The following is a 15,569-nucleotide window of genomic DNA, read 5'->3' as shown; positions in this document are numbered from 1 at the left end:
TCTCCCAAAAGATGATTAGCCTACTGTGTAAAATGTAAGAGGAGTTCAAGGAAGACGGGGCTTTTTGCATAAAAAACATCATTTTTCGACCCCCATTTGACCCCCCGGGGCAAAATCAAAATTCCGAAACCTTACTGCACATCTACATGACACCACCAACCATCTCCCAAAAGATGATTAGCCTACTGTGTAAAATGTAAGAGGAGTTCTGGGAAGACGGGGCTTTATGCATAAAAAACGTCATTTTTCGACCCCCATTTGACCCCCCGGGGCAAAATCAAAATTCCGAAACCTTACTGCACATCTACATGACACCACCAACCATCTCCCAAAAGATGATTAGCCTACTGTGTAAAATGTAAGAGGAGTTCAGGGAAGACGGGGCTTTTTGCATAAAAAAGTCATTTTTCGACCCCCATTTGACCCCCCGGGGCAAAATCAAAATTTCGAAACCTTACTGCACATCTACATGACACCACCAACCATCTCCCAAAAGATGATTAGCCTACTGTGTAAAATGTAAGAGGAGTTCAGGGAAGACGGAGCTTTTTGCATAAAAAACATCATTTTTCGACCCCCATTTGACCCCCCGGGGCAAAATCAAAATTCCGAAACTTTACTGCACATCTACATGACACCACAAACCATCTCCAAAAAGATGATTAGCCTACTGTGTAAAATGTAAGAGGAGTTCAGGGAAGAAAAGTGTGACAGACGGACGGACGGACATGAGTAACAACAATATACCCGAACTTTCTTTAGAAAGTGCGGGTATAAAAAGTCAATCTTTTATGTAAAAAATTAAGTGTAAAAAATTAAGTAAATAAATTTTTGTTTCAATCCTCATCTAATCCATGCATGTAAGTTCATATGATTTATAATATACATGGATTTTTCTTAAAAAGCAAGGTCCACACTTATCCAGTATAGTCTAGTCTATAAATTTATTTTATTTAGAATAATAAAATTTATATTACAGAACAACTTGTAACTCCAGCAACACAGCCCAGCCTGTTAATGATAGATTTGCACCAGAGAGGGAACATTGTGACATATCCACAGAAACTTCAGATGACTTCTGTATATATGAAGATAACTCAATTCCATACATTGGTGAAATAGAGGTGTCTGAAGCAAACTCTAATGGTACAAATTTATTCTGATCAGATATTATTAAGATAGATATCAAAATTTTTAATATATTTTTGTGTGAAATGCTATTAACATATGTAAGTCGTGATATCATACAGAAAATACTAACTTTAAATCTGTGTCCATGCACCTTTAAGAAAGAATGGCCGTGTCCTTGTTTTGCTCTAGGCTGGGAAACCCAAAACAGGTGTCGGATCAGATGCAAAATGGCAATATGTTATAAAGATCCTGTGAGAGGCTTATGAGGAGAGTAGCGTATCAGAAACCCTTGGTTAGTGATGATGTGAGAGTCTCATTAAATTTCATTCGATCAGTGGTAAAAAAAAAATGTGCATGGAGATGGATTAAGACACGGGTATTCCAAAGCGTAACAAAAGTACAGCTAGACGCACGGACAGACGGACATCTCCAATCACAATATACCCTCCCGCTTTTTAGGCGGGGTATAATTATACCCAAGAAAACGTCTTGTTACAATGAATACATGTACATTTGTAAAGTGCAGTAGTATATGAAAGATATGACCATAGTGTTTTTTGCAAAAGTGGGTCAAGGTCAAGAGGTCAAATATGTTGGTATCCAAAGAAAGGTCCCTTCACAAGTAATACACAAAGCCTATCTCAGTCAGAAGTTATAGGCTACATGTATGTTAAAGTTTTTTGGGATGGATAGACGGACAGGACAAGATTATATACCCCACATCTCTTATTACTGGGCCATAAGAAACTAGTTTTAATTGTAACGGGGACTGTTACAGATGTTCCCAAAATGCTCCCGAACTCCCTTTTTTGTGCCATATTCCTGTAAGACTTTTTTTAATATGCTCTGTATCGAAGGATTTAATTAAATAATTATAAAAGCTACAATGATATCAACTATATGTCATTTAACGCATTGCACGCGGACGCACGTGCATGCACGATGATCATGGCATGTGGTCTAAACTCTAAATCATTAACATATCTTTATATCCTGGGAATCAATAAAAAATCAAAGAAATATAAATGTTACATTTTAAAAAAAATGGTAATTTTACGGATTGCACGCGCGCGCACGTGCACGCATGCATGTCTTTGCATTCAATTTTGAATTAGTATAATATATATGAATTCATTACACTTATTCATATTGTCTTTCTGATAGTTTTCTATTCATCAATAAAAATATGCATTATTTTAAAGAATGGGGTCGCTGTTGATTGGCATTCAATAGGAATCTGGGCGTACTTGAAAAATGAACATTTTATCGACATGTCACATGTGTTTATTAAATATGTTTTTATTAATTGGGTTCCTGTCCATATGGAAAGGAATACCCCGGTATATTTTCCCGATAGTGAATTTTGATTTGCTAAAAAAATAACTTGAAAATTGGCAAGATCAGACATTTGGTACAAAATGGTACTCTTTTAACAAGTTTTTTCTAGATTTTTTTCTATCTCTGGGTTTTCTCTCCATGATTTTGAAACGTTATTTGTGTGCATTTTAATTCAAAGAAACGAATATACATTTGTAAAATATGAAGAGAAGACCCAGAGACCATAAAAAGTAACTCCCCCCCCCCCCCCCCCAAAAAAAAAAATCCAACTGTTTAAATGTGGTGCTTCTTCGTTTCAGTGTACCAAATCAGTTTAAGTTTTTGAAATTTAGATATTTGAACTAATATATCAACATTCTAAAACTCAAAATCATTTTAGAAATTTGAATTGCTAAGTGTTACACGGACCATTGTTGTTGATGAAAATCAATGTTTGGAATTTAAAAAAAAAAGGTGGTGAAACGGTGAAATTTGGAGCAGAGGGATCTTTCAACTTAAAAGCTAACATTATTGTACTTTTTAAAGAAAATCATTATTATTTAATGTACTGATTATATTAAAATTTAGTCCGTTATTAATTAAATTTTACATTTGAAAATTTCTTCAAGTCATTGATTGATAACTAAATTCATTGTTCTAAAATTATTTAGAGAAGAAGATATTTTCATACGCTGCCATTCCGCACGTAGTTCATGTTAGATTTCAAGTTCAAATTTTCTATTTAAAGTTGTACAACTGTGAGGAGAAAAGAAAAATATGATATTTTAAATTTCTTACATTAAAAATGAGGAATTGTACTTTGAATAGTTCATCGATAATCCCTCCTTAAAATTATAACTTCCTTGTTCATGCATTGAGATATAAAGTATGTCAGCAATGTCTCGGATGGCGGTCATTGCTCTAACCTGTACACTAGTTCTGTTGGATGTTCATGGGCAATATTGGAGCCGGAGTTGTAGGCTATAAAATCAAGCTTTCCTTCAAATAGTAATATATTCATCTGTAGTTAGAAATGATTCAGATATCGTTGATAATGTTTTCGTTTACAGATCAAGTGAGCTTCAGTGATAATCGACGAGTTTATTACCATGGGGATATAATACAGTGCACTGGTAAACGACGGATTTGGCACCCATTTTATCGGTTTTCTGATAGGTATGAAATAGCTGATATTGATATTGTTATCCAACAATATCTGACAAACGGAACACGTGTGGAATTAACGTCATGTCCATTTAGTGACGGTTACCGATGTTCGGCCCATCTCATCGACGACGGATGTAGAGAAGTGAATGTAGCATGTTCAGTTACAAAAAATGAGACGGAGTTTGATAAAATATCAAGGGAGATTGTTATGACCAGTAAATATCATATTTGTATCATCTTTGTCAAATCTTCAATGCTTATATTAATGCACACGTCTCTTTCTCTAAAAAATGACATCTGATTTTTTTTTATGTAGGCAGACCATCCATTAAAGCTTTTCACATTCACTATAAAAATGTGAGTAGTGACAATTACACACAAGTTTTCCCAACGGGAAGTTTAATAGAGTTGATTTGCAGTGGAGATTGATTGATTGATTGTATACTGTTTTACGTCCCTCTCCAGAATATTTCACTGATATGGAGACGTCACCATTGCCGGTGAAGGGCTGCAAATTTGGGCCTATGCTCGGCACTCAGGGCCACTGAGCAGGGAGGGATCTTTATCGTGCCACACCTGCTGTTACACGGGGCCTCGGTTTATACGGTCTCATCCGAAGGACCGCCCCATTTAGTCGCCTTTTACGACAAGCAAGGGGGTACTGAGGACCTATTCTAACCCGGATCCCCACAATTGTAAAAAGAAAAGTTTATGAGGTAAGAAATACAAATACCTTAATTATCATAGATACTGTATAAGTACTTTGACTGGTATCAAAGATTTGTGATTATAAAGGCAAAAATGGAAGTCTTAGTAGACTTGATTTAATGATTAAAGAAGAAACTGCAGCCTTCATTTTCAACCCTTTTTTGGGATGTCAAGTGTTTGAATTTACTAGGTAGAGGTAAATGCTAAATTTAAAACATGATTAGTTATCATGTTGTAAATTACAATCAAACGATTAGTCATCTTATTGTAAATAACGATCCAGTGATTAGTTATCATGTTGTAAATTACAAAACGATTAGTCTTATTATTGTAAATAACGATCAAGTGATTAGTTATCATGTTGTAAATTACAATCAAACGATTAGTCATCTTATTTTAAATAACGATCCAGTGATTAGTTATCATATGTTGTAAATAATGATCTAATGTTTAGTTATCATATGTTGTAAATAATGATCTTATAATTAGTTATCATATATTGTAAATAATGATCCAATGATTAGTTATATCATATGTTGTACATAATGATCCAATAATTAGTAATCAAATGTTGTAAATATTAAATAACTATTCAATGATTAGCCATCATGTTGTAAATAACAATCCAATGTTAAGTAATAATGTTGTAAATAACGATCGAATGGTTAGTCATCATATTGTAAATAATGATCATTATTTATGTTGTAAATAAAAATCCAATGATTAGTTATCATGTGTTGTAAATAACTATCCAATGATTGGTTATCAAGTTGTTGTAACTAACTATCCCATGTTAAGTTATTTTGTTGTAAATAACCATCCAATGTTTACCTTTTATATTGTAAATAACGATCGAATGGTTAGTCATCATGTTGTAAATAGCGATTTAATGATTAGTTATCTTGTAAATAATGATCTAATGATTAGTTATCAGATGTTGTAAATAGCGATCCAATGAATAGTTATCATGTTGCAAATAACGACGCAATGATAAATAATCATGTTGTAAATAGCGATCCAATTTTTGCTTATCTTGTTGTAAATAAAAATCCAATGTTTACCTTTCTTGTTTTAAATATCGATCCATGTTTAGTTATCATGTTGTAAATAACGATCCTATGTTTACCTATCTTTTTAGCAAATAACGATCCAATGTTAAGCTATCTTGTTGTAAATAACGATTCAATGTTTACATTATGTTGTAAATAACTATCCAATGCCAAGTTATCATGTTGTAAATTTTGCCTTTCAGACCTCTCCATCTAGTGCATTCAATATGTGCAATATTAAAGGAACCATCTCACGAAAACAATAAATCATACCCCTCCACGAAAATAAATATTTTAATGTTCGATTTCCTCATTTTTTTGTAACAAAAATTTGTTGTTATATGTTCATATTAATGTTACACGTACATGATATGTTAGGTTCAAAATATGGGTGGGTATAGGCTTATAGGGAATCACAAAAAGTAAAATAACCAAATCTGCAATGCCCTTCAGACCATGTTTGATAAACTGAAATTCATTCATCGTCGTATTTTAGCCAAGGTTAACATTCCAAAGCCTGTATTGCAATTTTCCTTTCTTTATATGAAAAGTACTACTAGGGTAATTACTTAATTGAAAGTATCTCATCCACAAGGTTAAATAATTTATAGTAGGTGGAAATATTATTCATAGATTTATGATTTGATGAATTAAAATGCCTAATGGTGATGTCCGATACTTGTATATAGAACTTTTTTTCAAAATAAATGTGAACACTTGAAAGCATATTTATATTCAGTACGCTGGTATTTGAAGATTAGATGAATTTTGTCTCTAAAGTTTTCTTTTCGTGGTTGTAGAATTTAACATTTCGCTGGAAGAATGGTTTTATGAAAATGCAAAATCCGCCTACAATAAAAACAACCAGTATTTCCAATGAAAAATGCAAAACCGAGCAAACAGTATCTGCCTTTTTGTACTTGAAAGATGAACAATTGGACAAAGAAATAAATTGTCAAACTACTTATTGGCGATTGTTTTGGAAAGGAACAACTCGGAAATCTATAAATATAAAAACAAAACCAGGTAATAGAATAATTACAATGCTACATGTATTTTTGTATTTGTATATAATATGTAAGACACACGACATTGAAACCTGCCGATTTGGATTGTGCTACATGTATGCATGAGAGTCAGTAGACTGATTTTACATTTTCAATATCATTTAAGAGATGCTTAATAAAACTTTCGCCATTCATTGTTTAATACAGATGATCTTAACACTTCACGTAGGTGGATGTGCTTAATATAATAAGACAATATAAATTATTGACTCTGCTCTTATAAGCTTGCCTAAGCTGAAAGCCCTAGTGATTTTACCTATTACTTTTTGTTCATATATCGTTAAGTTTTCAGATTTTTGAATTTTTCTACATAGAACACGTTCGGCATTTATCATTAAAACTTGCCACTACGTATCCTTTGATACGTTTTAAAAAGATGATTTAATTTGAATCATGGTTTTAAAAAGTTAGAATACATGTGATAACCTGCCCTGAGAAAATAGATTTTCAATGTTTTTATTTTGTATTTTTAATTCCTGGAAAAAAATCTCTTTTATCAAAGGGTACGTTGTCAGTAATATTTTTTCTTACACATTCGATAAAATTAAGTTATTGAATAAATTTGACTTATTAATTGTTTTAGGTCACCTTAGCTGAAAGCTAAAGTTAGCTTTCCTGATAACCTTTTGTACTTTGTCTGTCCGTCTGTAAATTTTTCACGATTTCGTCTTTTTCTCAAGAACCATCGGACCAATTTTAACTAATGTCGGTACAAAGCATTTTTGGGTTAACGGAAATTTGATTTGTTAAAATGAAGGCCGTGTCTTCTTCCGAGGGGAGATTATTGAGAAAAGACAAAAATAGGAAGGGGTCATTCATAAGTCTTCTTCTCAATAACCACTGGGCAAAAAGAGTTAAACTTACAAGGAAGCATCCATGGTTATTGTAGATTTTAAATTGTTTAAATCATACCCCAGGAACAGAATGGAATCACAAAAGGGAATCCAAGTTTCATTTTGAAATATGTTGCTTTAAAAAACTCATTTCAAGATCCACTGGTCCAGGTAAGCATAATTTTATGTGAAAGCGTAAAAATGATGTCGCGCTTGGTGCTGGATTAAGTCTTCGAAATTCTTACCTGAATTGCAAAAAGTCTAGATTTCAAAAATACCTTACTTCTCTATCAAGTACATGTGCTCAAGTAGTTGACATCTATATATTTTTTTATATTGAGGTCAAAAGGTCATAGGCCAATGTCGTCAAATTATACATTCTACCTGTGTGTAAAACTTTCATACCTCAGGCTCAGCAATATGTCAAGACTGAGGGTTTTGAGCATTTGCAATAAAAATGACATGACTCCCTATGGCCCTGCCCAACATTCTCAAAGTGTCCCTCACCACCTTTGGCCCCCTCTGGATCCGCTCTTCTTTCTCTGAATTAGCTTGTATTTCTTTCTTCTGGCAAGAGAGAAACCAAATCCTGGGTCCTGTGGTTGTTATAACAGATGAGTTGGAGGATAGATCACTCCAATCTTTGACATGCAAGACTACAACTGATATCCTTAACTCAACAGAGGTAAACTTGACATCACTAAATGAATCAAGTCAGATATCAAAAGAATTTTAAAAAAACTATATTGCAAGATATGGTAGTAATCTTTACCAAAAAAATATCGATACTTCTTCTATGATCTTAAATTTCATATATGTATGTATTTATTTTTCATACATTTTAAGTTATTTATTATTCTAATTTTAGATATTACCATTTGTTACAGGACATTCAGTGGTGCATCAGAAAAGAAAATAACACGCGGTATGTCCCTCTTCCACTTCAAGAAGATCCAAACATTGAAATATTTAATAGATCAACCGAAAAGACAATTAAAAGCAGTGTTCTTTATCAGTTACTGAAAAGCGATGAAAATGTGGAAATTATCTGTGAAACTAACCATTCCAGAACCTGTGGATCAGGCACATTAAGAGGCACGGTTCTTCTAAACTCAGAACCGATCAAAGCACGAAATTTACTTCAAAGTAAGAATTTCGCTGTTCAAATACATAAAATTGCAAGTAATAACTTTGTCATGTTTCAAAAATTAAAAATTCAGTCCATGATACAAAATAACATTTGTTTTTATCGTTTTTTAAATGTCTTTCATTCTGATTTTGGAAATCGTAAAACATATCAAACATCTTATCTGCCAATCAATCAGGGGACTACTAGTAATATAAAATTAAATTTAAATCAGATGATTCACATTTTGTGACTGATATATACTTCACATTGATTATTCATTATAGTTATTTTGAATTACAGATAATACAAATGTTACTTTGGAGCAATCAGATCAGTTAGATAATACATGTCCTACTACAGATGAAACAAACACTATGCTCTATGCCTCAGCTGGTGTGATGACTGCTGGTATAATTATCCTTGTATCAGGAGTCTTTGCTTTTTGCAAAGCGAAGAAAAGAGGTAAATGGACAACACTATAATTTGTCCTGTATGATAATGAAAATAAAAAGCAATGTTCACTTAATGCATAAAATGGCCCTTTGCTTACATCAGTAATTTGACTGTCACCATCTTTCCCATTTCATATATCAAAATAAAGTTGAGACTTAGTGCTTTCATTTCTTACAATAAAATTTCTTATTGAGAATCCACGAATTGGAAAGCAGGCTTTGAGAAAATGCAATGTTCTTAAATTTTGCAAAACGTGCATAGTTGGCTACCTTTAGCAAAGAATTAAAATATGAGCACAACCCATGATACAAAAAAAAAACAAAAAAAAAAAAACAAAAAAAAACGTTTTTTGATCTACAGAAACAGATCTTTTATTATGTATTTGCATATTTTGAATCAGAGGTTGTTCTGTATATAAATATTGAAAAAAAAATACTTCGATTTTAGGCCATTTTGGGAAAATGACGCAATTTATGATGTCATAATGCATTGACTATAGGGAAAATTACGTCATGTTTAATAGATTCACATTCACCGAGAGTCCAAGTGATAAATAATGCATTTTTGGCCTATACTGAGCCATTTTGATATTTAAGAAATTTTCAGAACCAAAAAAGGCCCAAAGTGGATCATGCTATTTTGCTATCTGAATATTATATTTTAATAAGGTTATCGTTAAAGAGAAAAAAGGATAAGACCATTTTTTAAATAAGCAATACAAACGTTGAAAAGGGCTTACACACGAATCCCTGGAAAATCTAGAGGTTGGTTCAGGTGCCTCGGGGGGAGTTAGCATTTTCTGTTGACCGGTCACATCCGCCTTGAACACTTTCTATTGATCAGATAGACAGAACATTTTGTAGTCGAATTGAGTATATAAACAAAGGCCTAACAATTTGTAAGAACATGTGAGCAAAATATGGCCTAATGATGGGATATATTTGTAACAAGGTCAGTAAAACGACAATAGAATCTACAAAAGGTTTTTAAACGAGTTTGCTGAAATCTCTATAACAGAGAGATGACAAAAACCTTTTTAGGATGGAATAGGTTGGGAGATTGCTTGATTGTACGTGTATGTTGTTTTACATCTTGTTCGAAAATTTATCACTTTTATAGAGACGTCACTACATGTATAGACCAGCGAAGGGCTTTTAATTAAAACCTTTAAACAGCACTCCAGCCCATAGAGCAGTGAAGGTTTTTTATTGTGTAAACGTCTATCGTGACAACGGGTATCAGTTTTTAAGAGTAATCCGAAGAACCCGCAACTTTCACTTCAAAGATCCAAGCACTTGGTGAAAGAGCAGTTGCATAAAGCAATATGAGCTGCATTTTTGAGAATTTTATTTTAAAATTGTGTTATTATGATTAATTTGGATGTGATTTAAACCCTTATGATCAATAAAAACACAATAAAGTTTAAACATGTTTCAGAAGAAATTTTTATGTACAATCGAATATACAGTATTATATAAGAAATCATTTATTGTACAACACGACAATAATGCAATTTTGCTTCAATAAAAGCTGATAAAGAGTTCTTCTATCGCAAATATGAACAGCAGAAGTTTATCAATGTTTCACTTTTCTGTCATTGAAATAGTTAATTACAATTTTGCAACAAAATTTTCCGATGTCATACATCCAGCTCATATTGCTTTAAATTTTTTATCGACTTAGTTCAGTTGCGGCCTTGATACGAACACGCGAGTTTCCCATCACGAAACGAGCGCTCTACCGAATGAGCCACCGTGACGGCAATTGTTTGGGAGACGTAAACATCAAATGTGATAACGAAAAAAATAAAGAAAGTGGGGATGGAAAAAGTTGTCCGACTTGCTAAAATTAACCCAGTTACATTTTTTTAAATACTAATTGTGTAGGTAATGATGGTATTCTTTTTTTATTTGTACCGGTATTTCTTATCCTGTCAAAACTTTCTCAAATATCATATAATACTTTCAATATATTTTTTTGATAACTCAATATTGATTTTAAAAATTTTAGTGAAATTCTTTTTACATACCTTTCAAAAGAAGTCACGGTTAAACATTTTCATTAATTTTTGCTTATCAGTAAGAGAATGTAAAAATTTTGTGTTGATATTTTTTTTATCAAAAATAATTCATTTGAAAAATACATTTTAAAAGCTAATATACTTCGAGAGCATAAGCAGGTACATATTTTACTATATTTTTTATTTGGTAGGATTTGTCTTAGAGTGCATATAAAGAATAAACAGTGTAGTAAAGATAAACCAAATTTTAATGAGTTTATGTTTTAGTTACGCTGTCTTTTATTTTTTTTTTTGGGGGGGGGGCGTTCTTAGCTGCTTGGGGGGGGGGGGGGGGGGGCAGAAATTGTTCACATTAAAATGTACTTATTATAAAACTCTGATAAATGTATCTTTGACTGCACATGTACACTTATGAATATTTCATTATCATTTTTAGTGAAAAATGAAACCAGTACTTCATCGTAAGTATTTTTGTTTCCTACCTATACTAGACAAACAATACTTAGCGCCACATAATATGCTTATATTTGTTTGACGAATCAGCTCATGTTAATCTAATTTGTATTTTGTCAAGTGTAGTCAAATAAGCAAATGGACGATCTTGCAAATGAACTGTCATTTACTGAACGTTTTTATTATCTTGGGTAAAAAATTATATTTTTATCGCTTTGCAGGATTTTTTCACTCTGATATATTATTAGAGTTTTTTTCTTGGAAAATATCCCCCTACTGAAGCAAGTTCTAAATTTAAAAAAAAATGATAATAAAATTTCATCTCATTTTTAAATTAATACAAGCTAAGGAAACATGAAAATAAGAAAGTTTTAATTCATTTCCATAAAAAAAGCTTCAGCATTTTTTTTTTTACTTTTTCCATAAAAAGTTGACGCTTTAGTCAATTTATTTTTCAGGTTTTACCTTTAAATTACTTCTTTTTTACTCTGATTAAAGATATCAACTTTATTTCATGAATTACCTTATCAACATAAATATACCCTCTTGATGCCTTACATTTCAGTTTGAATGCTGCTGCGGATAAATCTAACATGCCAAAAGCAAATGCATACAGTTCTGTCGGAAACAATCCAGTCTCACACGAGCATCAGAATCAAATATCATCTGGCGGCCAAACCTATTCGAATGCCCCAGTTCACACAAGGGGAGCAACTATCGGTGTTTATGAATTAACTGATGGCAGTAATGATGGGGAAATGTATGAACCAGTAGTATTACATGATTATGATCCACATGTTTATGAAGGAAAACTCCAAACTGATGAAGTTTATGAAGATGTGTAAACATGAGGAAAATATAAAGAAGCATACATTAAAAGCACAAAAATCAGTTCAATTCTTCTCAAAATAATTTATTAAAGCGAGTGACTGCTTTTCGAAACATAAATTTGACATACATATGTATATACTTCTTAGTCATTTACAAACCATATGTCGAATCCTTTTTTTATTTGAACTTTGCTTTAATCAGTTTAAAAACTTTTGCTTACTCTAATACTATTTTCATATTTCATTTAATATAATACTGATTTTTTTAATCAGGCTAATTTTTGTGCTCGATACAAAGTTAATATTTTTATAACACAAGGTGTCACTTGAACAGATGGGATACAGATATTTCACGCCTTTAAAAGTGTTGCCCTGATAATCCTTTATGTATTCCTTTGATTTAAGCAAAGAATTTTATTGTTGGTAAGTTTTAACCTCAATTACGTATATAATTTGGCATGCATATGCAAGGGGTCTTTGTTTTTTTTTTAATACTGCATTAGACGCCATGATTGACTTTATAGAAAAATTATTACCTTTTAAGAATTTAATGCCAAAACAGAGAGAAATTGAGTAACTGTAGTTGGAATAAAGCATCTGTTGAAAAATTCATAAAAAACAATTGAGTAATTTTCATTTATATCGATACACAATCACTTAACGTAGGAGGGTTACACATTTAGACCTATTCTCTGCATTCAAGACTATTAAGCAGTGAGTGATATTTTTTGTGCCAGAAACCTACCAGTACTGCGAATCGGGACCTCGATGTATACGGCCTCATCCACAGGCCCTTTTCTCATTAAGAGCAATTTAACTTTTTCATGGTTATGATAAATATACCGATATTCCATTTTTTTTACATTACAGATTGTGTTCGTTTTAAATTTATCATTTTTTATTTGTAAATCACATGTGCCAACGGCTGGCTCATATGAGTCTTTCGAATCTGTTGTTCAAAAGAATGATATTGTTAAAGATTTTTTCTTCAAAAAAATCATTTGTGAGCAACAGGTATATTAAGCTTTTTTGTTCATTTGTAATTTTTGTTTGCTTGTATAGTATTCTTCAATCATTTTTTGGATCATACATCATATTTTACGTTATAAATCACCAGTTATGAGTCTTCGTCATTTCTTATATTTAAAGTTGTTTACTTAATGGATAACTTTTAAAAATAAATTATACGTTGTAATTTTATTTTAGCGTTTAAGTCAATTTGAACGCGTTGAGTAGAGCCTTCTTTGCATTGAAAGACATTACAAAGTAATTAATTTCTTTTTACAACAGTACTTAATGTATCAGTTTGTTATATATGTAGACTGAACTCATCAAAAGATGAATTATTTAATGTATTTTTAAATTTTGTACTTTCTGTGAAATTATTGGTCAAACGCACAGTCTTTAGCATACAATATTTGCTAGTCACTTGTGGAATTGGATTTGATCACGAAATTGATTTTAGCCGGTCAGTTTTCCAATCTGATTACAGTAAATAAGAGGTACGTTCAGGTTTAAAAACTATAATACCTCATTTTAGTTTTACTTTGGCGAAAACTCATACTTAAATTTTACTATTTTTTGCTATTTTTTCTGAAGAAAGTTGATTTTTTTCATTTTATTTACATGTATTATGTTCACATTATTTTCAGAATCAAACCATATCTGCATGAAGTGAATACCTGTAAATCTAATTCAGCCCTATGGCTTAAATTGCTAATTAAAACAAATTTTTACCATAATTTTCTTCAGAATACATGAAGCTGCTTGTGAAATAGGAATGCTTTTAATGTTTAGTCATTTAAAACAGTGCTAAAAAAATTAATTTGTTACAAACAAAAGAAATGAAATAGAATAATGATCCCTTTCGAGTCATTAAATCATAAATTACGTAATGTATTGTGCATTGGAGATTTGGAAAAGAATTAAGATTTTTCTTAGCATACCTTTATATTACTTTCGTATATCAGCATGCAAGTAGAAAAAGGATCGTGCACTTTTCATATTATTAAGGTTGAATATCCCTCTCCTAACAGAGATAACATTCTGAAGACATTTTTCCATGAAATTCAATGAATTGTCATGTCAGGATTTACATTAGGCCCATTTTACAGTCAACTCAATCGAGTCTATTCTATCGTACAGATATTGAGTTGTAGTTTCTTTTGCTAACATTTTCATTAATTATTTATAAACGTTTAACTAAAACATTTATACATGTACTCAGTTCCTTTAAACTGTGTAAATCGAGATATTTCTATCTCATAATGTATACGTCATTTAATGTTTACAGAAATTGCAGATGCAGAATTTTTTTTAAAAACATTTCATTAATATTTTGTTTCACTAAAAATATTTTCAAGGGCGATGATAGATAACTCTTGTTGATGGATGTGTATTTTTTTTTACAAGCACAGAAATCAATTTGATATTCTGATTTCAAAAGCAACGCTTCAGTATGTTTTCTAAGGAGAATTATCATAATTTGACTTATTATTAATTTCTGAAAACGTAAGCAATGCTTCATGCTTCAAACTATTTCCATTTGAATCTAATGCTATTGTTGTTTATGAAAATCAATGTTTGGAATTAAAAAAGGGTGAAATTTGGTGAAGAGGGATATTTCACCTTAAGAAGACAATTATGAAAATATTTAAATAGAAATTTGTTTGCATCATTAAATTTTAGTTTTAGTCAAAAGGTAGTTTGTATCCAATACCCTTTTATTTAAAAGACTTCAAAATATTTGAAATACATGAAAATGCTTATCGAATTATTACATTATTTGTAAATTGGTGTGCAATAACTATATTGTAAATTAATGAAGAAGACTTTCAAAGGTCACTTCTGAGGGTATTTAGATTCTGAATCTTTAACATATCTAATTAACTTAGGAAGTAATTCTACTTATTATATATCCGACTATTTCCTGCAGATCCAGGCGTAAAGTTTTCCTACATCTATTGACATTTAAAGTCAATTTCATTATATTATTACAGTACTAAAGTTCAAAGACTTTTCAGTTGATTTGATATATCTTTTGATTCCATTATTTAACGTTTTCAATTTTCAATAGGTATCATTCGACAATTTATTTTTATACCCCCGCAAACGAAGTTTAGGGGGGGGGTATATTGGAATCACCATGTCCGTCTGTCCGTCTGTCCGTCCGTCTGTCTGTCTGTAGACAAGATATTGTCCGGACCGTTTCTCAAAAACTATTGGATAGACTTGTCTGAAAATTTGTACACTTATTATTCACCATATGAAGGTGTGCACCTGGTATTCTCATCATGATTGGATGATTTTTCTGCATTTTACAGGCATTTTTTCTTTTTTATTTTGTTGTTTTGTTTGGCTCATAACTAGAAAACTATTAGACTTACAATCATCTTGGGTAGAAGATGTGTCA

At 31.6% G+C, this 15,569-nt stretch overlaps 2 protein-coding genes across 2 annotated transcripts; both read left to right on the top strand.

The window, feature by feature from the left end:
* The first annotated feature begins 3,336 nt into the window (after window positions 1-3,336).
* LOC134266647 (uncharacterized) lies at window positions 3,337-4,044 on the top strand. The gene is made up of 3 exons (XM_062748864.1): window positions 3,337-3,424; window positions 3,519-3,830; window positions 3,932-4,044. The coding sequence occupies exons 1-3, from the start codon at window positions 3,337-3,339 to the stop codon at window positions 4,042-4,044; spliced, it is 513 nt and encodes a 170-aa protein (XP_062604848.1).
* A 267-nt stretch (window positions 4,045-4,311) lies between these two features.
* Window positions 4,312-12,750, top strand: LOC134266640 (uncharacterized). Its single transcript, XM_062748857.1, has 7 exons — window positions 4,312-4,331; window positions 6,173-6,398; window positions 7,848-7,957; window positions 8,160-8,418; window positions 8,702-8,863; window positions 11,311-11,335; window positions 11,893-12,750. The coding sequence occupies exons 2-7, from the start codon at window positions 6,203-6,205 to the stop codon at window positions 12,170-12,172; spliced, it is 1,032 nt and encodes a 343-aa protein (XP_062604841.1). The 5' UTR covers window positions 4,312-4,331; window positions 6,173-6,202; the 3' UTR covers window positions 12,173-12,750.
* The last annotated feature ends 2,819 nt before the right edge of the window (window positions 12,751-15,569 follow it).

The sequence above is a fragment of the Saccostrea cucullata genome, unplaced genomic scaffold (assembly GCF_032062105.1).
Source record: "Saccostrea cucullata isolate Sc308-1 unplaced genomic scaffold, CSIRO_AGI_Scuc_v1 ctg843, whole genome shotgun sequence".
NCBI classification, from domain to species: Eukaryota; Metazoa; Mollusca; class Bivalvia; order Ostreida; family Ostreidae; genus Saccostrea; species Saccostrea cuccullata.
Note: the sequence above shows the minus strand (reverse complement) of the source record. Positions and strands in the feature narration are given on the sequence as shown.